Source organism: Echiichthys vipera (assembly GCF_963691815.1).
Source record: "Echiichthys vipera genome assembly, chromosome: 12".
Taxonomy (NCBI): Eukaryota; Metazoa; Chordata; class Actinopteri; order Perciformes; family Trachinidae; genus Echiichthys; species Echiichthys vipera.
Window position 1 is genome coordinate 19,683,677 of NC_139837.1, and position 17,084 is coordinate 19,700,760.

The following is a 17,084-nucleotide window of genomic DNA, read 5'->3' on the forward strand; positions in this document are numbered from 1 at the left end:
CAGTGGGACAGTTTCTAGCTAAATTCTATCAAACCTTCCGTTTAACCTACAAATATACAGTAAATGATGGTATATTGTTTAGAGTTAATTAAATGGTAAAACTAAAGTCTAACTTGTTATCTTTGTACCCAAATATTGTTTTAACGGCCTGATTTAGCTTTGTGTTTACACGGGTGGTCAACAGGACACTAACTCCGAATTGGCCGTGTACTCCTCTCATAAAGTCATTTTTATTGTAAACCACCCCCTGAGCCGCTCACGAAAAGCGTCGTCGTGCTTAAGTTTACTAATTTGACAGGTAAATGCTCATGTACAAATATGAAACTTCACTTGTAGATTCTTAGAAGTGTGTAAATTAATTCTACTTCCACTTCGGTGCAGATCAGCCAGTGATTCAAGCCTCGTGGTGCCATGTGAATTGCTGAATGGTCGTGTAAAGGAACTTTTTATAGCAATATTTATGTGAGAGAAGGGTTGGATGACTATAATCTGAAGTCTATATATAAACGTTTATTTCCAAACACTTTTGTGTTTCCTGAAGATGTGATGACTGAGCTGATGACCCTGATGACCCATGTGGCCGAGCAGAGGCCAGGCACTGATGGCAGACAGTGGCAGCATCCCTCTGATCTCACACGCAGGTGTGTCATTCTCATTGGGTTTCTCTATAGTTATGAAGAGGTTTGGATTTAAAATGCTCCTAAAGCAGACCTGTTTCAGCCAACGTAAAATATGGATCTGTGCTTACTTTTAGGAACCACCAAAGACTGTTTGGCAACCAAATACCAAAAATGACTCTTCATGAATGGCAGGTCAAGAATTGTGCAGCATACAAGCGCTTTGCCAACGTCCCAAAGATTTTTGAAAGGAGTCCATTTCCCTGAATTAGGACTCTAATTTAAGACAGTCTTCTTGTAAACCGATTGCACTAAATCTCAAAAATTCCACATGCTGGACTGAGTCCTTTTAGGAAAAAAAAATCTAATATACCATGTATAACTGGGTCTTATATCACTGTTTGCACTGTTCTTATTTCTTAATGGAGTTTGCGGTGTGTATTTTTGTCATTGTAAGTGTTACTCTATATTATTCTTTCAACAATGCATGTCCCTGTTGAGGAAAATGAATGCATGTTTTAAGGGGTTTTGATGTGAAAATTATGCTATGGAACAAGCACTTAAGGGTTTCAAGCATCTTAAATACCTTACCTTTTTACTATATTTGAAACTACGTCTGTTTTAATGTGTGTTTAATACTTTTTGTACTCCTGCTGTTTTTGTAGTTGTGAGTGCAAAGGTACTCCCATTCATGTTTCCTGGATGTGATTAGAACAGACCAGGCCTGCACTGACAATTTTCTTGTAGATTTCTTGCCTCTTGGACTTCCAATAGTCTCACATTTGTTTCTGCAAATGATTCTGAAAATGAAGTAGCTAGAAGAATTGAAAATCATACAACTGAACACATTTCATATTGGATTATATTATATCAAGTGTTCCTGTTACATTGTCCATCCTTGTACAACTTGTCAAGCCAAGTGTTTTGGATCGAAAGAAAATGCTAAATTGATTTAAGATGTAGCAGGGCAAAGCAGAGTAATTTTTTTTATAAATGTATTATGTAATCCTGAAAATGTTTACCAAGAGGGTTTAGTCCAATCCTCCATTCAAAACACTTGAGATTTATGTAAATTGACAAGCGAGGATACAGATAAAAAGTATGGATTACTTCTTTAATGACGTGACAGTCAAACTTTTGCAGTTCTAATACTAATCATATATTTTATATGATGGCAGGCAGATGTTTGTTTTGTGCCCCACACATTGACACGGTGTTAGCAGGAAGTTGTTAAGGTCAGTTCATCCACGTCATATCAAGATTTTCAACCATTATACCTAAATTGTAATGGAGGAAATGTGTCCTAAGATCGTCCTGAATAGTCTGGATAGTCCACAGACCTCTGGCTGCTTAACTTTTTATTATACCTAATTTTTAAAGAAAACTTCACAACACTGTCTGTGGATGATAAAAGCCCAGACATCCTGCTCTTGAGCTCCTAAAAAAGTAATTTTGTGAGCACCACAAACAAGATTCCTTTGTACCTCCTTTTTGATGTGTCAGCAGAAGTTTGGGCGCTGAAGTTGATATTGATACCACTAGGGGTTACATGGTAAAATGTTTTTAGTGATTTGTGTGAACTGACCTTGTTTAATTGTAGAGCAGCAGCGACCGCGGTGTACTCTGAGCTGCTTGGAGGTTTCTCAGCACTGGGGTCTCATTTAGCCCTTTAACATTGTAAGAGAAGTGTAAGTGCCACAGGCTCTGCGTGGAGAGCTTGGCCCCTAGAGTCAGAGCAGGGCTGTGTGTGTGTGTGGGGGCAAGACAGTGCTGCTGATTAAGCACATTTCATAATAAAGCCTAGCCTGTTCAACTGATACTACAGTTGTCATGCCCTGTTAATGTTTGCTGAATAATGTTGCGTCCTTGTCAGCTTCATTCCGAGTTTACTTCACACCATCTGAGTGCTGTGCACAGGTACAGGCTGACAGAAGTGACCTCAGGGAGCCCATAAACACGGAACTCATCAGCATGGGTCCCGTTCGTTGAATAATGCAGGCTGTTAAAGTACTCCTGTCTGTACAGATAGTAGGGTAGCCTCTCCCTGGCCAGCCATCCAGAAGGCAGAGGTGTTTGGTTGTCAGTAAAGGCCTCGTGACACATGCTGTGCAGACTGTAGGGCACGTGTGCAGCAGAGCAGCAGCAGCACCTCACTAAACCTTTCCAACAATGTTTTGCACCTCTAGAGTCATGAGCAGGATCTCAGCAGTAAAGAAGCTGTTTTTGTCGCACAGTTCTTCTGTGTTGGGTTTTGTTAAACTGCTGAAAACAAGAGACTCTGAGCCATAGAAGTCATGCATGTCTGCTAGAAAATCTCACTTCCTCATCTGAGCTGCTCAGCCAAGCAGTCAAGCCAACGATGGCTCTTGTATTGATGCATAGATACGCATAGTCTAATGTGGGACTTGAGTAAGATCCAAGTGATTTGTTGTGTTTTCCCATTTAAGTCTCATTGATTTCAAAGTCATTACAAATTCAGGCACGTTTTCTTACACAAGCTGCTGACTTAACAGTAAATGTACTGTGTTGTCGGGTGAATTTTTCTAGCAAAACTCCATTCCTCCAGAGTAACAGTAATATAGCCAATTGTAGGTCTGCTGTATGTGTTGTTGTTTTTGATGGAGAGAGCTGACAGTTGAAGCCCCAGGTTCACATGTATCATTCACTATAGAATAAGTCTTCCTTCTTGTTGTAAGAGTTTCCTTTTAAAAGAAAATATTTCACCACCCTGACTTTTTGTCCAGAAAGGTTTAGATAATATTATGTTTAGATTTGAATGTCACAACTTAAAGTCTTTCTTCATAATTAAGATCAAACGCCGTCTTTTGTGGAAAATATTGGATACTTTATTGAAGCATACACAAGTAAGCATACACCATAATCTTCATAATTGAAGTTGTGTAACCTTGTGCATAATATTTAAACCATGCTAGCCCTCATTAAGCAATGACTCCTGTACATTTCATACAATGAATATAAACATGATAGCACTAATAAAGCAGTTCATTTTTCTAAATCATGCTTCTTTGCGGATCTCATTCCTATATTTCAAGAACCCGTAATGAAATAGTCCAATTCCTCTGTAATATCACAATGTGTTTCAGTTTCCAGGCGTGCTTGAAGTTAAATACAAAATAAACATTGTGTAAGTTGTTTTGAAAAATCCAGTGCTTTTTTTTTCCTGCCCTGCTGTCTCATTGCAAGGTATTCCATTGCTACCAAGCATACAGTATTTTTCAGGCATTGTATCGTACATAGAGTAGCATTAAACGCATCACTGAAAGAAAGTCCGCAGTGTGTTAAGAGTTGTTTGCCACTACAGGGCTCTCAAATGGAATGTCAAGTTCTTACAGTCGTCACCTTTTAAGTAAAAAGTAATTATGAAAAAAGACCCTCATCTGTGGTTGACGAGTGTATACTTCACCAGTTATAAAGAATCACCCATCGTGACAAACAACCTGAATCCACTTGGTTTCTGTAGGAACTGTTTGATCCATGACTGACTGAGCAAACTGCACCAACAAGTATGAAACTTGTGGCCTCTCATAAGATACCCAGATGTTTCCCACTAATTCACCAAACATGTAAGACCTCCGTGTAGTTGTTTAACATTGTCAAACCCATGTCTATGTAAAATCAAATGTCATTCCACACCACCAAACTGTGGCTGCTGGGTTATTATCTCTGTGTAGGAGAGCTCACTCACTGCTTGTATGCAGAAGCTGCAACCCTTCAAGGAATAGTTTGACATTTTTGAGAAATACGCTAGATCAATACCGGTCACGTTTATACGCTAAATAAAAAGCTACATTTTCCAGTTTTTATGCTATGAAGCTGCTGGCTATAGCTTCATATGTATGGTGCAGATATGAGTGTGATGGCAATCTTCTCATCTTGCTGTCTGCTAGAAAGTAAATAAACGTATTTCCCAAATGCCAACCTGTTCTTCAAAGGTAAAGTTGGTGATGTATACAAACTGCCTTGTGTTTAAACAGGTAGTAAGGAACACAGCGGCAACACAGAGAAGTGTACATAACTAGGAGTTGATGATACTTTGTTTTTAGTTTACAGTGTTTATTCAGTGGCCAAGTCAATTTACTTTGAAAACCAAATATCACAAGGTGCTTTACAATCTGTACAGCATACGACACGCCCTGTCCTTAGACCCTCCATTCAGTTAGGTAAAAACATATTCCCAGCTGAACCTCTGTGACAGCTTTTAAAATAAACTCTTATGTTGCTATAGCTGAAGTTTTACTCATTTAAGCAACAGAGGAGGAGAAAAGTTTTTAAAAAAATGCCTACAGGGATTGCTGTTTAGAAATATATTGTTGGCACACCTAAGACATGGCCCTAGTTCAAAGAAACCATCCAGGGAGACAATCATCATTATCTGGTACTGTGTGGATGGATGGCTATCGATTTAGAGAGCCAGTAGCTACCGCTGCAGTGTTCCTGGAGAAAAATGGATTCAACCTTCAACCGCAGAAGTTTTTCAGCGAAGCACTGATAACTGGGTAATGCACTGTCTGGAGGTTTCACCAAGTTTGTCCTGGCAACAACTAAACCTTCCACCAAAAATTACATTTGTTTTCCTGTTTCCCACCAAACCTGCTCCTGCCTCCGACATGAATCAGTGCTCATTGGAGGAGCGCAATCTTGGGCTTTTCCACTCTTATTAAGAGTGGAGGGAGAGGGAGGGGGGGATCGATGGAAGTGGAATCATTCTTCCCACTCTGCTCAACCATAACCTTCATTGCTCTCTCTTAACCACCTCTTCTCCCACACTTGACCCTACGGGAGTTGTGACCTGTTGTGTTTTTGTGCACATATGTATTTGTCTGAGTGACCAGCCAGAATGAGATGGAGTCTGTGTAGAAAGGAAGTTGATGTGTTTATCATTCTCCCTGTCAATACAGATTTCCAGTTGCTGAAAGGCTCTTATGTTTGAATGATTTTCCAGCGCTTTTCATCATTTTTCACATCAAAAAGAGTCGTTCTTTATCGCACACAAACAAGGCAATGACCTAATGTACAGTAATAGAAATACATAACAGGAGAGTAGTGCTATGAAAAAGGCTTTAACAGCAGTGTATTAACAAAAGAAAACACCAGTAGCAGTATCCTTTTACATTACACACATTAGTCATATTTCATCAAAGGCTCTCCAAGGTGACACCACCAAACAAGAATAAAATCTATTTACACATTCACTTCTTTCACATTTTCAAACTTAGCTCGGTCTACGGGTCGTCTGTTAATGTTTCCTTATACTTTGTGCACACATTTACATATTATGTGAAAGCTTATGATTATGACACAAATGTGAGATACAGGGCCTTCCTATCTTCTTAGATAAATCATGAGATACAATTATTTTTAAGGCAGTACTACTGAGTTTGAATCAGTCCTCAAATACATCATTTGCTTTCTTAAAACAAGTTCCCTTACAGTGCACATTCGGAAACAGTTGATCCCTTATTCATGATGAGATTCTGAGTCTCCTCAATGTGTTGTTTTACACTAAAGGTTGGCTGTGATTTGTGAAAAAGTCTTGATAGAAGCCCTTCTGTCTTGGTGACATTGGATCAGGATGTCATAAGGAAGTCTCTGGGTTGGATGTTTGGCCCATAAAAGTTTTTTTTCCATGCGCTCCATCAGTAACATACGTTTTTACAAAGCAGGATTAATTCCCTCATATTTGATGTGCAGTTTGTTCATCTGTCTGAACATTGCATGCTGGGAGGTCGAGTTCTGGACGAACGGGCTACAGAGTTCGAGTCCTTGCTTCCGTGCTTCACTGAAGACTGTTATTGCTGATATAAGGGATCTCTCCAGTGTCTCTACAGAGGCCACTCCTTCATAGACATTCATAGAGTCCAGCCCCTTTTTAAAGTCCATTAATTAGATGAATGCACTCCATTATGGCAGCTCTTTTTCCTCCTCAGAATGCTTTGAAATTCATCACCCTTAAAGAGAAAGACACAAGGGAATACTAAAGGGCTCATCCTGGACATGGAATGTAACATTTCAGAAATCTATAATAAAAGCATGAAAGAAGGACAAACGAATATGAAAGCACACCTGGCCCATTACACACTTTACAGTATATATATATATATATATATATATATACACCGTATATACGTATTCAGATCAGAGATGCCTTTCAATGTGAGTGAATGAGTTTCGCCTTTTCTGAAAAGACTTGAGTGATTCCTTTTAAAGATGCTCTGTTCTCATCTCATCTCATCTAAGAAATGGCTCCTAAATTTGCCAGGTGGAGTCTGGATTCCCTGAGGGGGGAACATGAGCTTGCCAGAATGAAAACATTTCCCACAGGAGTGTCTGCCGGGGGGTTTCTAAAAAAAGAATATACCAGAACAACAGGAATGCTCTGGTGGCACCTTGTTAAAAGTAAAATATGTAGAACTAGAATAATACACGTGAATGATCTACAGTGTTTACCTTCAATTCAGCAAGTGTAGAAAATAGAATATCATGTAGAAGATTAAATAACGGGACAGTTTTCAACAAAGATGCATCTCAGAGCCACCCAGTAATGTGAAATGTCCGGGTTTGTGGTTGTTGATAACACACTGAAAGACAGTGAGAAGAAAGAGGTGACACAGAGAGAGAGAATGAAAAGGTCTCTGGCTCTGTTCATCAGCTTTGGTCCCCGGGGTTGGTTTATCTGCAGACTCTCCTCTGCCAGAGCCATTTGGCCCTAATCTCTGCTGCCCCATCGTACAGTAGCTGTTGAGCACGGTGCAGCCTCTGAACTCTCGCCGCAGTCACTCCTCTGCAGACTCTGCTCTCAGAACAGGTCTGACTAGGCCATGTCTGACCCCCGTCGCATGCAGCTTCGCTTCGGCGGCAGGCCCCTGTGCCAAACTAGAGCAAGTGCCGCCGAGGGGCCCACAGTCCCAGCCTCATCCTGACAAGCAGATGGGCTCAAAAGGGGCCTGCTTGTTTGTGAGAACACAAAGTATTTTGGATAAAGAGAAGACGTCCTGGCAGTCACACCTCAATGATGTTGACAGATGGCATCCTATTGTTGTTGTTGTTGTTCTTGGGAAACTGTGGAGAGGAAAAAGAAATATGACTGGAATGAAAAGGCTGGAAGAGTCACAGGAACCATACAATTAGCTTCTTTAATGAGCATGAGGATCTGCACTAGAGAATGAGAGGGATAAAAATTTAATTTTGACTTGTTTTCTGCACTGATTCGAAAACAGAGCATGGATATGGTATGGGGCTCTGTGCATTGATCAAAACAGAACTTATTCGAAGCCATGACTCTGAATGTTGCAAAGTCATGCACGTAATGGTGTCATGTTGAAGCAGCGCTCAGATGACAAAATGATTGTCCATGAAGCGTCAGTGGAAAAAGTCTAGAAGTGGCCGGGACAATTCACCTGCCCGGCGCCGCTGTGAGGGGAAGTACCCGGGTGGGGAGGAGGGGGGTGGGTTATACCTTACTGCGCAACAGCCCCCCTGTCGGATGTTCAGGAGTGCTGCACTCTGAGGAATTTTTGGCTTTGTCCTTGTTGTTGTTGGGCTCGTTGTCTTTGATTATGTCGTACTGGCGACAGAAGAGAGCGATCACACCTGGGAGGAGAGGCAGAGTGTATTCATGAGTAGCCGACTCTGGGTAAACACAAAGGAATATGTATGTAGGAGTACCACAGAAAACTGTGTTAAGCTGTGTGATCCTGCTTCACTTAAACTGTTTTGTCCTCACCTGCCCACATGATAAGTACCACCACGATGATGATGAGCTCCCCCGCCCTCAGCTGGGTGGACTGGCCCACTTCTTCCATCGTCACTTCGTCTAAAGGAGTCAGGGGGGAAAGGTATTTAACTGACTGTTAGTGGCAGGGGTTTATGATTGTATTATGACTGATGCTCCAGACACATATTCATCCAATTGCCCTATCTCTCTGCCTGACTGTAAGAGAAAAGTCTTCATCAGAGCCCGTAATTAACAGCGTCTTTTTAAAGAGGAAATGTTATGCTCTTTTTTTATGTTCATACTTTTATTTTGGGTCTCTACTAGAACATGTTTTTATTCACCCTCTGTCTGAATCCCCCAGTTTTAAGCGTCTGCCTTTTTAAGCCCATCCCTCTCCCTCAGTGTCTCTGCACCATCATTGCAGCCGTTAATAACTTTAACGACACTGTGGCGGCACTTTTTACCTAAAGTATCTGTAGTATAGTTGTGATATCACAAATGTACTGACGTCCTGACGGCACATTTGAAGGCACAGTTTCTGAATACGGACTGTGTGCATTGTAACGAAGAGGACTTCGTTCCCTGGAGCTTGAGCTGGGTTGGGGTAATATTACACAATGCACTTTAACCAGGACACATGCACTTTAATAATTGCACAGACACTTTTGTGAAGCAGTCGCACTTTATTAGATTTGCACATTGCATATTTGCACACTTATAGTTTTATATTTAATGATTGTTGATATATTTATTGTCCTTTTAAATCTTTTTGGTGCTGGCAGGTTCTGTGATGGCCACATGGTTCCATCTGCAAAACAGAGAGACATGAGATTTAATGTGCATTTGTGTGGTAAATGAAAGCTAAGTTGACATGATGTGACTAATCTAATATATGTTGTGCAATAGTGTGTAAAAATATTGTGTGTTTGTTAGTATATTTGGAGTGGTAAATTGGGTGTGAAATGTACTCACCAGTCTCTTGTCTCCAGATTTTTTGGTCAAAAGGTTTCGCCAGGAAGCGGGCACCATATTTATAGTTCCGGGGGAATCCAAGTGGTGGTTAGTGGGGGTGTTGGGGGTTGGGTTGTTTTATTGTTGTAGTGTATTTGTGTTGGGGATGAGGTTGTGTTGTGAATGGATGTGTGTTAGTGTGTGTATATAGGGGGGATATTGTGGGGACAATGGAGAAAGAAAAGAAGTGTTTGTTAAAAGCAGAGCATGTCAGCGTGGAGAATGGGCTCTCCCTCGTTGATTGGATACCCTATATAAGGTGCCATTTTGTGATCAATGGGTGTTTGCTTCATGATGTGGAGAGTGCTTGCCAGGTTGCTGAAGATGACACAATACAAGACTCGTCTGTGACACTCGACAATCCTGCCTGGGTATTCTTTTGCTGTACTGTCCAGCTGTAATTGTGGTCATCCTAACATGCATTTTGATACTTTCACAGTATATAGCACCTAGACAGCCTTATAATAAAAAGAAAAACATGTAAATCTTTTTTCAGTGTGGGACCTTTTTAAGTAAAAATGTTCTCTTGATGTTGCCAACATGACAGTAATGTCTTTGATGACCTTTCCTGGCCTGAAGTTCAGATACAGCAATTTCCCTGTAACACAATGGCAGCCTGTCATATCCTGTTTTGAAGTGGTGGTGTTTTAATCTTGAGGCAAGTTGCCATATTTGAGGATGAGGAGCTAATTGGCTTTGAACAGCAAAATAGTTTCCTGTACAATCGGGATTTTCACTGACTGACACTTCACGCATGCTGTGTTCATGCAGTACTGCGCTCTCTTGCTGTAAGAGTAGCCAGATTGCGCTGTCACAGAATGAGCACATAAATCTGGTGCATGATGTAAAGTCTTTGCATCAACCATTTCCACAGGGGTAGAAATGGTTGACAGATTACGGTACTGTGATCAGAGAGGGGGTTTGTAATTTGAATAACTAACTGGAAGTTGTGAGATGGGTGATATAACACTCTGATATCAAACAGTAAACAACTTCTGATATCCATTTCTTCCTCTCATGGTACTTAAGAGTCTGTCTAGCTACTGTAATTGTAACAATATGATAGATTTAAGGAACACAGACTACCCTGTCATGAATTTCAATCTGTAAAAATGGTTATTTCCATGAATATATTGCAGTCTAAATGAGATTACACCGTCTTAAATTTGCTGTGTTGCTTCTTTTGGTAATTAATGGTGAGACAAGTTGTAGTGACTCTGTGCTATATCATGAAATACTGGGCGCAGGGTGTATAAATAAGTGGAAGGGAGCATCCAAAGAAAATATTAATAATGTAGAGGAGGAAATACAAGATTTAATCAGCCCCTGCTCCCCTCCCCAATAACTTTTGTACAGTTCCTAAGGGAGACTAAACTGCTGTCTGCGCCCAGGTTAAAGGAGCAGGATTTAGGGTGATCTGTTGGCAGAAATTTCTTTAGTGAAAAATAAATACTGTTTGGTTTTCATTAGGTGGAGTGGTGGTTAGCACTGTGGCCTCACAGCTAAAGGTTTTCTGGTTCGTATCCCGGCTGGGGCCCTTCTGTGTCGAGTTTGCATGTTCTCCCCGTGTCTGCGTGGGTTTTCTCCGGGTTCTCCGGTTTCCTCCCACAGTCCAAGAACATGCATGTGTTAGGTTTATTGGTGTGAATGGTTGTCTGTCTCTGTTCGTCTCTATGTGCCCTGCAATAGACTGGCGCCCTGTCCAGGGTGTACCCCGCCTCAGCTGAGATGGGCTCCTGCGACCCCGATAGGGACAAGCAGTTGAAGATAGATGGACGGATGGGTATTCATTAGCTTAGAATGATGATTACCTAGAGCCTTTTTTGGTTGTCTCGGTTATCTTTAGGCATGAAAAGTGAGATTGTTGTAAAGTCTAATCTGTAAGAATTGTCAGATTTAGCTAGATGCCGCTAAATCCAGCACACTTAATCTTTAATCGTGTTAACTGGCTTGCAAACTATTAATCATATTTCTGATTCGGATTTAAATAAAATCTGATTTTTTTAGATCCGAATCAGAGTTTCTTTGACATACTCTTTTGAATCAGTTGGAGTTCAAGGTCGACTTTCTTTCTCTTGAAAACTTCCTCACACTGTTGTTGAGAGTTAAATTCACCATTTCACACCCTGAATGTGCTGTGAATCAAGTGCTTTTACTGGTCTAGACTCTGTAAATCCTTAAGGAATATTGCCATTGTCAGCTAATCTTTTTTTTTTTATCCCCATTATGTCTTAAATTACAAGTAAATGTTACTCATTGCCTGAGTAAATGTCAGGGAGCTGAAGCACAGGTGGTTGCAGCAGTAAAACGAGCGATCATTTTCAAAAGACTGACACCATACAGGCAGGCATCTAGAACTGTATGAACACAGCCAGACACACATGCATGAGCAGCTATAGAGGTGTATTGTGTGTGATCGCTAATAGGACTGATTCTGTGAGCACCTGATGGAGTGAAAAGGTCACAGAGAGGCAGAACATATGACGTAGCCTGCTAGAGTGCGATGGAGAGATGGAGCAATGGAAAAAGTTAATCACACCACTCAGGATCAATTCCTTCCAGCCTCATTTAAATTCATCATCTTTGAAGTCGTACAACCATCGGGCGAAATATCAAAGAGAGAAGTGTGTGTTTTCTTGTTGTTTGCAGCAGGGGACGCCTGCAGGTTTCTATCAAACACGTAGTAACAATTTCTTGCAGTGTTGTGGAAATCAGAGGCTTGATCTGAAGTTCACCGCAGCGTAGAGAACGCTCTTATCCTTTTTGATTACATGCGGCGGGTGACATTTGGAGGGCCCAGTGTGGCAGGAACCCCACGCTCCAGTAGCTTTTATCAACAACCAATTCTGCTAATCGATTGGCTTTTGTTGCTTAGTTTTATCTAATCAAAGCACAACAGCCCCAAGGCGCCTGACACTGTTGCCAGCTAGCTTCACTGGGGCTAACTGGTCAGCTGCACACTGATCAATCGTGAGACAAGGTCTGACTTAACAGCTTTGAAGTTCAATTAACTTATAAGAATTTGGCGCATAACTTCACACACGAGGAGACTAATGTTGCATTTCCAGAGCATAGTACTACATGGCTCTACTCAACTTGACTCGCTCTTTTTTGGTTTTCCATTAGCAAAAGTTGTGGATAGTCTGGTACAAGCTCAGTTCAGGGTCCAAGCCAGATGAGACAGCAAGTTGTAGTTAATTCCCTGCAGACCACTGATAGGTCATTGTGGAAATGTCACACATGTTGGACTTTTTGCCCACTTGTATTCAGGATACCCCCCCTCCTCTTACTGTACTGTATGCCCATGTTCTTTCATGTTTTGTTATATGCCTCACTGCAAATCCAATTGTCTGGGGAAAATGTACGTTGAAAGAGGAAACCACCACTAGAACGGCACAGGACATCCTGCACACATTTTTAAATAGCCAAGTTACCGCTAATAGTGACTGTTTATTTTAATCAGTCGACCTGGATTTAGAGAAATGGCAGCCTGCAAAGCTATGCCGGACAGTTGATGAAATGACGTCAAGTGTCACCTTGAAGATGATATCACAGGAGTCTCATGCGGCGTTTATTTAGCAACAATTTTTCCAGAAACAATGTCCTGTGATGTCTGTACCTTCCATGACATAACACCACATTTTTAAAGAATTATATAAACACTTTGGCAGGTTTGGGCTTAACTAATTCAAGGGACAGAAATTTGATGTTTTTTTTTCCATGTTTAACTCATTACAAAACAGCAGTATGACATGTATAGTATCCGTGTGTATTTTTAAATTGCAAAATGAATATTGCAATTCAGGCCTCCATGTTTACATAAAACAATAAGGAGGACGTAACCTCTGTGTGTTCAGTGGTAGCTACATTAAGGTTCTTTTAGGGGGATAAATGTACTGTTTCGTATATCTGTTGTCTCCAGTCTTTCTGCTGAGCTAGGCGCGATGGAAATCCATCCTGTAATCTCTCACTACGAATTATAATGAACATGTGTATTTCCCAAAATGTTGAGCTATTCCCAAAAGGTGCTGAAGCCATATTAAGATTCTTCCTTTCTCTTTTATGTGGTTTCCCTTTACTTCAGGCGTAAAAGAAAGTAGTTTTGTTTATCTTATGGGATGCAGCAGAGCTAAGGGATGCTGTTTGGGGAGATATCCCACAGTATTTAACTGCAGCCCTGTTTGGACATACTAACTCCTACAGACAGAAGATAGGATAAACCTTTTGCTCCACCCTTGTTTTTGAGAGATTTCCTGTGGGCAAGACAGAGAACGTTCTCCGTTTATCTGATCTAAGGGGACAAATGAGACTTGTTAGCAGTGCTTTCTATTTTCCACATCTGTGTGTCTGGTTCGATTGTAGAAACGTGCATAGTAGGCTTTTACTGTCTGTTACTCACTGACAGGATAACTTATTTCTCTGCACCACTGCGTCCTCCCTGACTTGTCTTTTTCTCCTCTCTGTCAGTCATTATTTGTTCCCCCTCTCTCTTCCCCTGATGCATTGTCTCTTCCTCCTGTTTTATGCACAGGCTGTGCCTTTGTTTTCCATCTCTCTCGCTTTCTTTGATCTGCGGAAGCTTAAATCCATTGTGAAAGCGGAAATTAGATGAAACATGGAATAATCCAGCATTTCAGGCTCATCCTTTGCTTTTTCCACTGAGATCAGCATGATATGGCAGAACAGAAGGGCTGAGCAGTCGAGCGGAGATGGGAAAAACCTCCTTATTCTTTCCATATTCTAGGGATGTTCGCCTGTCATATCAGGACAATGGACTAACAACTGTAATGTTAGACTTTCTACGGTCCAATTATTTGCAGTAAAAGACAAATTATTTTGTTTGTGCAGCAGTCCTTTTCAATAACCATTAAACACTTTGGTTGTCTTCGATTTGCATAATGATGAGCAGGTGCTGTCACAATGAATCATTTTAATCTCTCTACTGGAGAAATAAAAATGAGTAGTGAACACCTGTGCCTCTGTTGTGTCCACCAAGAAAACCCCCCAGCAAATCATGCAAGCCCTTCAGTAAAAAAGTCCAACACATCCGGGCAGATTTAAAGACACAATCGTCCGTATGGAAAATTAAATTTATTTTGACGCTGTTGCCGAACCTGAATTCTAACTACACAGATTTTTCCACTGAAACTCAAAATGTTGGCTTGAAGAACATCTGCTCACCTGTCATCAAAAGGCTTCCTTGTTCCAACGCTGCTAAGCTAATTAAACAGACATCCTTGAGCAGGCGGTGCAAATGAGACAGAGAGGGATAAGTGATGTTGAGCTGAAGTTGTTGTTGTCTAGGAGTGAAGGATGATGAATCACGGACCTGCTCTCTGTGGAGACTTGCTTTGTCAAACGTGTGCATGGTGAGAAATGTGTGGAGCAGCGGGGAAATCTTTTTTGCTTTGCAGTGGATAGGGACTTTCACCTGCTGCTGTGTGTGTGTTTGTGTGATATCAACTGCATACGAATCAACAGACTCATTTAAAAACTAGAAGGTCGGCCTCTGGCACACAACAGTTACTTGCTCATTTGAAGGAAAACTTAAATATTTAGGGAAATAAGCTTATTTTGGTTGATACTACTCTCCTTTTTGTAGCATAAATATTAAGATACTGCTGGGTAACTTAGCTTAGCATAAAGACTAGATGCTTCTGACCTGGGTCTATCCATCCACCCATCTATCAGTTTTTTCACATATCTAGGGATGGGTTGCAGGGGCTTCAGGCTAAGTAGAGTATTCCAGACGTCCCTCTCCCCAACAAGTTTTTCCAGCTCTTTTTGAGCAACTTTGTGCATTTCCAGGCCATATGAGATATATTATCTCTCCAGCGTGTTCTGGGTCTCCCCTTGAGCCTCTCACCTGTTGATGTGTGGTAACACCCAGAAAACCTCTAACAGGAGGCACCGGGAGACATTCTGATCTGATCTTGTTCTTTTGGTTCCAAAGCTCCTGACCACAGGTGAGGGTTGGCCCATAGATGGGCTGGTAAACTGAGAGCTTTGTCTTTTGGCTCAGCTCCCTCTCGCAGTCTGTATCACTGCTGACACAGCACCTTACCCTCACATTAACAACACCCTAAGGTACTTGAATTCCTTCGCTTGGGGCAGTAACTCACATCCAACAGAGGGGGCAATCCAGCTTCTAAAGGTTGCAAAATCTTCCCATCAGCAACTCTCAAGCCCACTAATCAACGCGCTATATCACGTTGGTTAAATTCGTACAAAGAAACGTGTCTAAAAACGTAGATTTCTCTATTTTTAGGACCCTGACTATTACTTGTTCCAACCACGGTGAATTGTTGCTTTTAGACAAAAACAAACAACTTGTTTATAAGTGAGTTTTAGAGGTGCTGTTAGGTAGATTTTGTAAACTACTGACAGAGCAGGCTAGCTGTTTCCCTCTCTTTCCAATCTTTATGCTAAGCTAAGTCGGCCAGATGCTGGCGGTAGTTTTTATTTTTTAGTGAAATAGAAGTCTAAGTCTCTGCAAGAATATAAGTGTTAAACTTTTTCCTGTTGTCACTTTTCCTCATAAAGATTGAATTACCACTGTCTTTGTTCACCAGACAGTGTGTTTGTGGCTATGAGACCCTTCTGTTTATTTCTGTGCATTGTGCATGAGTTGGAGCCATGGTTCTGTCTTCACGGCCTTTGAAAACAGCAGGAGAGAGAATAAGAAATGAGCATGTGTGCACAAAAGGATGAAATCTGAAAAAACAACAACTTTTGTTTATCTGGGTGCTGTACACTATTTGATATCTATAAAATCTTCCCCTTGCAGAAACGGCTAACAACAACTATACCTGTGCTAATCAGGCCTCAGTGGTAAGAAGAGCACATCTTCAGTGTCCTGCAATTATTGTATTTACATTCTACATGTCTCTGCCTGTCTACTGGGGCTATGACAGGAGGTCTGTCTCTTTTGTGGCTCCACACCCTGTGAAGTATATCGAAGAATTAGCTCACATGAGAGATGAGTGTAAATGAGAGGAGGAATAGATGGTGCAGGGCTTCAACAGAGGCTCATTGATTTGCCACTCCTCACATCTCTGACTGCCTCCTCCCTGTGTCTGATAAATGCCTCTCCTCATTTTGCTTTACTGTGCAGTTGTGCTGGGTGCATGCAGGGTGAGGCCCGCAGAGGCACATCAATACACAACGAACTATGGACCCCCTTGCTTTTTTTTCAGAGTTGTGGTCAGAGGGGGTGAGCTTCAGGAGCACTCTGTTGTGAAATTTCATTACACGCTTTGCGTGTCTATTGATTTTTATTGGTCTTTAGACAAAATCAGTCAAGATATTGTCAAAAGGCCAACTCCCCTCTGCACTCACAGTCGTGAAGAGGACAGAAACAGAGTGTAAGTGCAGTTTTTTTTCTTTAAGTGTGGATAGGTTGGAGGACTGAGCATGTGTGTTTTGTCTCGGTGGACTCTACCTTTACTCTTAGAGGCCTGAGTCTCGGCCTCCTTTGGCGTTCGGAAGCGCAGGGGTTCGCTCAGCGGGCTCGTCCCAGACATGCTGATGGACTGGACATGAACAATGTAGTCTGTCTCTTCCTCCAAGTCCCATAATGCACAGGAGCGTGTGGTTGTGTTGACTTCCTGGATGAATCGCAGCATGCGCACGTCTTTCTTCTGTTGGAGTATGACACAGGAGAGCAGTAGTAAAAACACGAAAGGGCACCACCCACCATGTTATAGTAAGGCTTTAAATTC

General features: G+C 41.4%; 1 protein-coding gene across 2 annotated transcripts in view; it reads right to left on the reverse strand.

The window, feature by feature from the left end:
• Nucleotides 1–7,637: 7,637 nt before the first annotated feature.
• fndc5a (fibronectin type III domain containing 5a) overlaps nt 7,638–17,084 on the reverse strand; it is a gene marked incomplete at both ends in the record, with an annotated part of 31,737 nt that continues 22,290 nt past the window's right edge. Inside the window, 4 exons of one of the 2 annotated variants that reach the window (XM_083923940.1) lie at nt 7,638–7,697; nt 8,095–8,228; nt 8,362–8,451; nt 16,805–17,003. In XM_083923940.1, coding sequence (XP_083780066.1) covers nt 7,638–7,697; nt 8,095–8,228; nt 8,362–8,451; nt 16,805–17,003 — 483 coding nt within the window. The remainder of the gene's footprint in view (nt 7,698–8,094; nt 8,229–8,361; nt 8,452–16,804; nt 17,004–17,084) is intronic. The other variant, XM_083923939.1, reaches the window with a different exon arrangement.